Source organism: Tarenaya hassleriana, unplaced genomic scaffold (genome assembly GCF_000463585.1).
Source record: "Tarenaya hassleriana unplaced genomic scaffold, ASM46358v1 Cleome21, whole genome shotgun sequence".
Taxonomy (NCBI): domain Eukaryota; kingdom Viridiplantae; phylum Streptophyta; class Magnoliopsida; order Brassicales; family Cleomaceae; genus Tarenaya; species Tarenaya hassleriana.
In genome coordinates, this window is record NW_010965451.1 from 1,701,076 (window position 1) to 1,711,321 (window position 10,246).

Below are 10,246 nucleotides of genomic sequence, written 5' to 3' on the forward strand. Positions count from 1 at the left end.
TGACGCAAAGGTAACGAGCCTGACCCATCATAGCCACCAGCAGTGACGCCACTATCCCAACACTCGCACCCACCCCCACCACGTTCCCTCCCCATCCCCACCCTATCTTCCTAAACGCCACCGCGTACGACGCCTTCTTCGATATCTGTTTACACAACTCTCCACATATTTATATATATAAATTCTATAATTCATGGTTAGTTTTCGTTACATATAAATAAATACGAGTACCTCGTTGTAGGGAACCATGAGGCAGAGAGACAAGGCCATGAGGGAATAGAGGGCGGAGACGGAGATAACGGAACCGACGATTCCAATGGGGAGGGAAAAGGAAGGGTCGTGTATCTCTTCGGCGAGGGTTGAAACGGTGTCGTATCCAATATAGCTGAAGTATACAACCGCTGCTCCGTTGACTATCCCTCTGACCCCGTAGGGAGCCAGACCGTCAGGCTCCACCAGCGCCTTGGCTCCACCTCCCTCCCTGAACCCTCCTATTATCACGAACCCGAAGAACGCCACGTGGAACACCGTCATTACCAGGTTCAGCATCGAGCTCTCCTTTGTGCTGCAACCCGCTCGCGTTTTTTAAGTTTGACTAGTAAACAGCAGCAGAGGGAGATCAACTCGGTAGGTGTATATATACCTGTAGCAGAGGCAAAGGGTGAGGAGAAGGACAAGAGCGAGGGCGGGGAAATCGAGCTCGTTGTAACCACTCTCGAGGCCTTCCACTCTCACTCTCCACTTGTTGGGGTCCGACCCTCCAAACGCAGTGCACATGTACTCCGTGAAGCTCCTCGCCACCGCCGCATTCGACAACACGTACTCCAGCAGTATGTTGGCTCCCCCCAAGTACCCTACGAATTCACCTGCACCCATCCGGCCACCCACATTAATATACATATATCACTCATACGTGTGTGTGTGTGTGTATGTATATATATATATATGTGTGTGTCTAAATTTATACTATTATAGATATAATTAATGTTGTTGTATTAATGATCCAAGAACGAGACGAATTTCAGATAGAATAGTTAATATTTAGATCCACGTTGGTTTAGGGATTCAGCAACACTACTAATTAATCAGACACGACGTTTTCTCCTACATATAACCCTTAATTAATTATCGACACATGCCGTTTTGTAGTGAAAGAAGGACACAACAACGTAATCTCTTAGAACTCAAAGGCAAGTGGATCCAGTTGTAATGAAGAACCACTGATATACACACAAAAATGAAAGAAAGAAGAAGGGCATTAATTTCAGGTTTTGTTATTTTGCCTCGGGCTAATACTAATTAAATCAAGATTTCATGATTTATGTTGTTATGATATGATATGCATAGAATATACTAAATTTTTGCTGAATGTCAAGTGACATTAAATTGTTATAATTCTCTCCTTTAAATGAAATGCACTTCTTCCTCCGTCTTGTTTGAGAGCAAAAACCGCATTTTCTTTATCGAATTGTAAAAAGTAAAGAGAAGGGTCTTTTTCTTCTGAAAAGCTTTAAAAAAAGAGAGATAACGTATCTCGATGAACACAGAGAGATTTCTTACATATCCACCCGCCATGTTCTTTAGATCTGCCTGGCTCTGACGGCCAAACACGTCTTTGTCTCGTCTCAAAAGTCAGTAACCTTGTAAACTAAACTGACACGCTGCGTACCAACTATAAAGACACCTCCTTTTCTCCTTATTTTTTCAACTCTCAACCGCAGTTTACACATCCTTCTATGCGACGTTTCATAAATAATTTTTTTTTTTAAAGAACTGAAAATTTCACCCCCAAAATACGAAAACCCTTCTCTTACATATATGTATACGTACAAGCACAATGTTTTTTGGCACCACCTACGAACATGAGCTTAAAACCAGGTTTTCGTAACATTTTTTTCAAAGGGTCAGAAAAAAAAAGAAATAAATGAAGGGTTATGGTTAAAAACGAGATTCGTGGTTTAGTGGTTACAATTCTTATTTATTTCAATTTTCCAAGATCATTCATGTGCTTGAAAATACTCTTTACAAAAAAAAGAAGGTTGTATTTATGTGTGTATATATGATAGACGTACCAAATGTGACTCTGAGATAACTGAAAGCCCCACCGGCGACAGGGACGCTAACTGAGAACTCAGCGTAACAAAGAGAGGAAAGAAGAGCGGAGAATCCGGCGAAGATGTAAGAGATGAAGACTGCGGGGCCTGAGATTTCCCTGGCGACAGGTCCGGTGGTGACGAATACTCCGACGCCGAGCATGCCGCCGACGCCGAGGGCCATGAGGTCCAGCCACCGCAGCCTCCTCTTCATGTCGGGTCCCGACCGGAGTCGCACCTGGTTCAGCTCCTGGTCTGGAGTCCACGTGGCCAGCATTCTGGCTTTGAGCCTGTGAGGTGTCTGAGAGAGGCTGTGCAGGTACTTTGCTGTTCCATTCATGGTCGTCGTCATGAGAGAGAGAGAGAGAGAGAGAGAGAGAGAGCCTGCGATGCTTGAGAAATGGGTTTATAATGTTGTGTGTGTATATATATGTGTTTATATGACCATATATATAATGCATAAGGTTTTGATTTCATACTATTAATTCTAATATTTGGATATGTCCCAGTCCGTTGCATTTTAATGGGGTATATATGGAGAATATAAGAAATATGTCCCACTTTATATCAGTATAAATCTAAACTACATGTATTGTACGTCTTGGGGTTTAGGGATTTGGACCCAATTATTCATTCAGCTACTATGCATGTTTTACTTATGATTTTCCTGAACATGATATTTATTCTTATGGGAAATAGATAAATGCCAAAAAAAAATTGTAAATATAGTATATACACACGTAATTGCATATCTATGCTGTCTGATTAAAAAAATTTAAATTTTTACGGAACCTTAACATTCATTTCTTCTGGACGGTTCAACATTATATACGTATAGCATGTTTATAATATCATCGGTGGAGCATAAAATCACGTTTAGACACTAAGGTAGAATCAATGCGGTGATATTTTTCCCATTTAGACGTAAATGCCCCTCGTTCGAGTGGACATATATTGCCCTAATCCAAGTGGATGCCGGACTCTAGCTTTACTCAAAGTACTAATCTGTCATTTATGGATGCCTATGAAATGACGATAACGCCCTTCTCATTGATCCATCACACATGCGTATATGCAGCCTTTCGGCGCACCAAGATCTCCATCTTAATTTATAACATATTTGAATATATATATATATATATATATATATATATATATATATATATGTGTGTGTGTGTATGTATATATGTCATAAATCATGTCAAATTAACAAAGGTCGTATATGTATGTATAACACATGAGACACGCAAAAGGGGGAATAAATGTGTGAGATTGACCCACTCCCCCACCCCCCCCTGAAAATCTCTTTGATCATTTTAGTCTCGAAAAAACTTTACTATAAAAAAAGAGCATCTAATTATACACTTTGCTTTAACCAACGAATTGAATCGCGTATTCATTGGACTCGATTCCTTGGCGCAATAAGATGGTTTCTTTTAACGAGAGATGTGAATGGATATGGTTCACATCTGACGGAAATCAAAACAATTCATTTATATTGATTTTCTATATATATGTATGCATTAAATTAAATGAATCATGCCTTTTGATTAATGGTGTGAACTATAGAACCAAAAGATATTCTTCTTTATTTATTATATGTTTTTTTTCTCTCTAATGGAACGGTCTATGGAGTGTATTATTATATTACATGTTTCAAATAAGAAAAAAAATCATCACATGGCACCTTTCAGGAACCCCAAGAGCGTAGAGATTTGAGGTGTTGTGTCTTATCTTGTAATTCTAATTTCCGTTGGAAAACTCGTGAAGTTAATTAGTTAGTTTCAAAATTTCCAAATTAACACCTACATAATTACAGTGAGGGCGTGAATTCATCGAGACAAATCCACGTCAGCCGCACCAATCACCTCTCACGTATGATTAGGGTTATTATATTATTGCGGTTTCTTTTAGTACATGTTGATTTTAGACCTCTCGTTCGGCACACACATATATATATATATATATATACCAAGTCAAAAAGTGTGCGATTACTCTCTTTTCCGGTATTTACATAATTGCCACTCACAAATCCAAGATATGTAAAGAGGTTTCTTGGCGGAGCGAGCAATATGATAAATCAAAACCCTAAATGAATATATATATATATATATATATATATATATATTTCGTTTCGTTTAGTTTCTTTCCTTATAGTTATGAAAAAGGAATGTATATTTATATACGTGCATACAGACAGATGTTACCGAAGAATATTAGGCAAAAGATATAGTGGTCCAAATGTTTGTCTTGATGAAGATGCCCACATGTCAATATGGGGCATAGGACTTCGGTTCTCTTTCTCTTTGTTTCGTATTCTTCTTTTAATAAAAAAGACCTTTATGTTTAACTCTTGTGGACCATATATATATATATATATATGTATATATGTATTGGCATTATAATTATATATATCAGTTTTTTTCCCTTTATGCGGTTATGGTGAAATGGTGGAATTGTTGTTGCGTGCTTTTCACTCTTATTGGTGGCTAACTTGCACGAGGAACAAACGAGAGCTTATTTGTTTTATATATTAGTATGCGTGTATATATACCAATAGATATAAAACTGTATATTGTGTGTATGTATATATATATATCCAATATCTTTCTATTCTAACTATAATTAACGAAAATAAATTACACAAAACACGCGTGTGGAAATGTTATAATCCGGTTTAGAGACACTGTTCGTCGGCCTAAAATTATTCGAATTTAAGTGTTTGGGCAAATGAAAAAAAAAACACATGGCTCATGCGTAGTCCGGGATGTTCGTGAACGTGTTCTAAGGAACCTAACATAGTAATGTCTCGTCATCTACGTGGAAAGTGTGTCTTTTCCTTTGAACGACGTGACGTTAAATAATGCGTACGAAATCAGCCGAGATGAAAAAGACAAATGAATGATTTTTTTTTTTAAATCTACAAAACCGGATTTTTAGTTCAATTATATTTTCCAGAGGATCGAGAAAATCCATGTGAATGTTCTTCTCTAAATGATGACTCGAACGGGGGATTAGGATGGAACAAAGCTCCATTCTTTATCGATTCAACCACCTTATTTTGGATCCAAATAAATGAAAATCGATAATTATATTCCATTATATTGCTAATATTTTGTACCGTATAACGATACATACAAATGAAAAAAAGAAGAAGAAAACAAATATGTCTAGTTGATCCGAGACAGTTGACCCAAATAAAGGTAATTAAGTACAACATCCTATATTTATATATACATACACACAGTTACATATTGTAGCGTATTCAACTATAAAATTTTGATATTGCTTGTGTATGCCATTAAATTTTATATATCTAAAAAAAAGCTATCTGGAATATGTTCGAACACGAGACATGCATGGTATTGGTCCGAACGCGAGCTCTTGATAACAAAAATTCGCAATAGTTATTTAATATTGGATGACTCAACCGGTAAGAAAGGAAGTAAGGTTCTCTCAATCCGGATTCGAGTCTTCTTTTGGGGAGAATCATTCACATCGATTTCATCGATTCTCTAGAAGATGTGGTCGAGCAAAAAGTTCGGTGAACTTTTGAATTATATATAAAAAAAATCTCAGTCTACGTATACTTTGTTTATTTGATATAAGACGAGAAAAACGTGGCATCATGATTATACTATTCACAATAATAATAAATTATATCATTAAAATATATGAAACGTATGGCGAATTCCACCACTTGTATGGTCAGATGTGGCTTAGTCAATCATTGCAAGCAAAGATTAATTACCTCTCCGTTTAATCATCTCAAGATTAGCTAATAAGCTTTCTCTCTACTCACCGGGAATTAATTAATCATAGTATCACTAGAATTGGTTGGATAATATATATAGTCTCTATATAGGATATATATATATATATATATCTGTTTTTTCTTTCACATGTATATAATCATGTTTTGAAACATAAATATAAAAAAACTGTGTGGAAAATATGTTTTTTTAGGATTAATTGTCAATAAGAAAAAAATAATTCATGATGTTTTGAAGGTAATACTTACGACATATAATTGTGAGTTTATAGGTTGACGAGAATATCCCACATGAAGCTACTATTCTTTCTTCACATGAACCTACGTACGTGCCTTCTCCCCCCTTTTTAGTTATCTATTTGTTTATTTATTAAACTTATAATGGAACACCATTTGTTGGTGAAATCATTATGACTCCATCATTATCCTATTGAATATGTAAATCATGAGGTTCGGAGCTACTTAGTTTCAAATTGGTACAAAAAAAATAATTAATCCGAATTACACTATATATATATATTTAAAATATTACATGGAGCTGATTATATATGAATAGCGTATACCTCATCTCAATTTTATAGATTCGATTAAAGTCGTGATGGATATCAAACATACACACACACACACACACACACACACATATATATACATGTATGTGTGTGTGTAATTAATGGTGGAACATTTCAAATTAGAACCCTAGTTAGCAGAGAGAGACTAATAAATCGCCATCATTTTAATAGATTACATTTTTAGCTTTTGGATAGGTTGCCTTCTTATCTATATAATCTCTCAATTTGTTTTGCGAAGGTGCTGAGTAACAATATCATCAATTTTATCATAATGGCTTCCCACATGTTTTGTAGTATATCCTTGCCTAGTTTCCTAATTTAGGTTTAAAATTTAATTTAATCATCAACAAAATCTAGTGGATGATCCAACATTAATCGTGACAAAATCTCTCCCCTTTGCCTTTAGATCTTCTCTTTTGTCCTAATGGAACCCTAGTGTGCCCAATTCATAGAGCTATTTTTCAATTTTATGATTTGCATGAAAATATATATAATATACAATATTTTACTCTTTATCTCCTACTATATTTATATATCCATGTGAGATCCATATTAATCACTTTTCTCATATGGATTGTTTTAAGTTTCCACCTGAAATAATATGCATTCTACCAAAATCAAACCCTGAGTACAATTATACGGTTTACCAACTCCGACTGCTTTGCGACAAGTTATACCATCTTTGAGTTATACAAAAATTAATAATAATATATGGGTAACTATAACTTTAATATAGTATTTGGGATTGGGTGAAGTCAGATGCAACTCTCAAGAAATTAGTAAAGCCTATATATGACCTAAGCTAAGAGGATTGTGGTTATTAACCGAACCGTACCGAATAAGATAAAATTGTAACCGAATCGAATTCAATATAAAAATCAAATGGTTATGATTTTTTTCAAACCCGAAAAAAATCAAAACCGAATCGAATCGAACCGATTAAAAAATAACAAAAATTCGACAATTTCTTTGAAAAATGAGTTTTTACAACAACAAAAAAAACCGAATTCAAACCGAACTAAACCGGAATTTATATAGAAATCGAATGGTTATAGTTTTTCTATAACCGAAATAAGCGAATTCGAATATAATCGAACCAAAACCCGAAATAGTCATCTTTGTCCACTGCAAAAAATCTCGGACATTATAGCAAATTAGAGTGGACAAATCTCTCTAATTGCTTAATTAAACCGACAATTAAAATAGTGTGAAAAAACCTTATGAAAAATATTGAAAAATCAAATGCAAAGTTAAAAAAAAAAAAAAAAAGATTGAAAGAAAAGAACATTTGAGGCGTTGGAAAAGGATTAATAATCTGTTATATAAAAAAAATGCTTTTGTAAAGTTAGAAATGCCATGGAAGTTAAAGTAGACCAAGGTGGTCTGCCATCCATTAAAAGGTTTCCATCATTTTAACCCCCAAAAAAGAATAACAATAATGATAAAAAAGAACCAAATCTTGAGGAATCCTAAAATCAAATAAAATCACTAATTACGACCGGCAAAGTTTGAATATCATAACATTAAATTCATGTTAATTAAAGATGCTATATATGCTTAATTATTTGTTATCCCCGTCAAAGGAAAAAAAGTTGGATTAAAATTTTTCTTTACAGAGAAAACACATATTCGTATAATTCCAAGGTAATAACGTGTTTCATGATGATAGATAGATGGATGTCATTAGATCGATTCGTGATGTTTTGCATGTTTATTCACCAATATATTTTTTTGGTATTCAAATTAGTTTACTGTATTTTCGACCCAACTACATTAACTTTGAACCGTAAAATAGTCTTATTACAATTAAATCGTATCATTTCATTCCAATGGTCATTCGAATATGAGATCGGGAACAAACGCACCCCCTTCTCAACCTACTACAACAACTAGTCTATTCCGATTGGATTTATTCACCGATATCTTCCATTTTCTGTGTGCTAAAAAGTTCATTCTCTTTCAAAATAGGATGTTTGGGGAATTTACAAGTCTCATATGTTAAATTGAAGGAATATTATTAATCATATAGCATAATTAAGTGGGAATCATAGACTTATTGTATATATGGAGAGACCACTAATAATAATAATAATATGAGAGAATGTCTCTCTCTCTCTCTCTCATTTGGGACAAGGAAATGGGGGATGGGGTTATGACGATATTCCCGTTTAGGAAAGGGACTGTGGCTGGGTGACGTATTTTAGAGTCATTCCCACCAACAATTTTGCTCTTTTTAGAGAATGAGTCTCCAAAGCCACGTTGAGACCCCAGCAAAAATAAAGCAGCAGCAATGTGGGTCGGTGGTGGAGGCGGCGGCTCTTATATATGCTGGTGGACCCAATCTTATATTATATATATATATGTTATTTTCTAATATTTATGGTTATAATCAAACCGAACCAAACCGGATTCTAGTTACAAAATCCTTTCGTAAAACCGAATGGAAGAAATATGTGGAATGGACATTTGATTTCCTGTCGGAGAGGTCGGTTAATACTTCTTGATGAATCTTGATTTTACATTAATACCCTTCATGCCGGGCCTTCAGTTTTGTTTAGGCCCATTAATAAACTTCCCAAGGCCCAGTTCTTCTCGGGTCATCGTTATCGTTTTGACGTCTCTCTCTCTCTCTCCCCTCTGCAGCAGCGAGAACAAATGGAGGTAACAGCAGCGACGGCGACGAGCTTCACGACTGCATTAAATTAAATGAATCATGCCGAGATGTTCTTCTTCTTCTTCTTGCCGTCTCCGGGCATCTCTCTCGACCAGCTTCTTTTCTCCGCTCACCGGCGGAAGCATCTCCAGCGACTTCTCCGGAACCAAGCTCCGGCCGGAATCTCTCAATCCGGCTTATCTCTCCAGTTCCAAGCCTAAGCGCGGTGTCGTCACTATGGTACTTGAACTCATGCCAACGTCGATTCTCTTGTCGCTTCTCACTTTTCTACTTTGTACGCAATTAGGGTTTAGGAATTGCGGTTTTCACGGGTTGAATCTGAGGCCCGGCTTGGTTAATTCGTGAGGGGATTAGTAGTGAGAGGGTGATTCGTTCTTCAACAAACTATTGTTTGCTATGCTTGAACATGCCAAATGATAGACTGCTTATACTCGAGTAATTTGTATCGAAAAGAATGCTTGTTTCTTTCTGGTGCTCAATTAATCGTTGTATAACTGAACATGAAGCTTAGGGAGTGTACTTTTGAAATAAATCATCATGGGCTAGTTGATAGATTGGTGAGAAAGAAGTCTGTTTTTCACTTTCTTACCAAAGACATGACCGAGGGGTAATAGAGATTGAGTCAAGAACTTAACTCCATCAATCTGTATCATTTTATTGGTTTGGTAGAACATTTGGCAAATTTAAGGTTTCAAGCAAATATTTTGGTATACAATCAGCTTTTTCTCTTTAGCTACCATATGTCTGTGGAATTCAGAGACTGGTTGCAAATATCTGGTTATACCTTTGGTCTATAGTCTTTCGAGTTCTTAACGTTCAGTGGCATTATTTCTCGTTGACCCTTATATTCGGTACTCATGAGCATGTTTCCCTCTGTTGACAGGTCATTCCTTTCTCAAAGGGGCCTATATCTGAACAGCCTCCTCCTGATCTGGCATCATACTTGTTCAAAAATCGAATTGTTTACTTGGGAATGTCTCTTGTCCCTTCAGTTACCGAGTTGATGCTAGCAGAGTTTCTTTATCTTCAGTTTGATGATGCAGAGAAGCCAATCTACCTATACATAAACTCAACAGGAACAACCAAGGTAATTTTCACTGAAATGTTTGTTCTCTTTAATTTAAGCACACCTGCTGAA

The 10,246-nt window shown here is 35.9% G+C and overlaps 2 protein-coding genes across 2 annotated transcripts in view; one reads left to right on the forward strand and one right to left on the reverse strand.

Moving 5' to 3' along the window:
* LOC104814461 (cationic amino acid transporter 7, chloroplastic-like) overlaps window positions 1-2,532 on the reverse strand; it is a 3,955-nt gene extending 1,423 nt beyond the window's left edge. Inside the window, exons 1-4 of the mRNA XM_010542507.2 lie at window positions 2,073-2,532; window positions 644-866; window positions 232-565; window positions 3-145 (exon numbers count right to left, since the gene is read on the reverse strand). Of these exons, the coding sequence (XP_010540809.1) occupies window positions 3-145; window positions 232-565; window positions 644-866; window positions 2,073-2,445 (1,073 nt within the window). The 5' untranslated portion in view covers window positions 2,446-2,532. The remainder of the gene's footprint in view (window positions 1-2; window positions 146-231; window positions 566-643; window positions 867-2,072) is intronic.
* A 6,615-nt stretch (window positions 2,533-9,147) lies between these two features.
* The window catches only part of LOC104814704 (ATP-dependent Clp protease proteolytic subunit-related protein 4, chloroplastic), a 3,570-nt gene continuing 2,471 nt past the window's right edge, over window positions 9,148-10,246 (forward strand). The window contains exons 1-2 of the mRNA XM_010542878.1: window positions 9,148-9,327; window positions 9,992-10,195. Coding sequence (XP_010541180.1) covers window positions 9,148-9,327; window positions 9,992-10,195 — 384 coding nt within the window. The remainder of the gene's footprint in view (window positions 9,328-9,991; window positions 10,196-10,246) is intronic.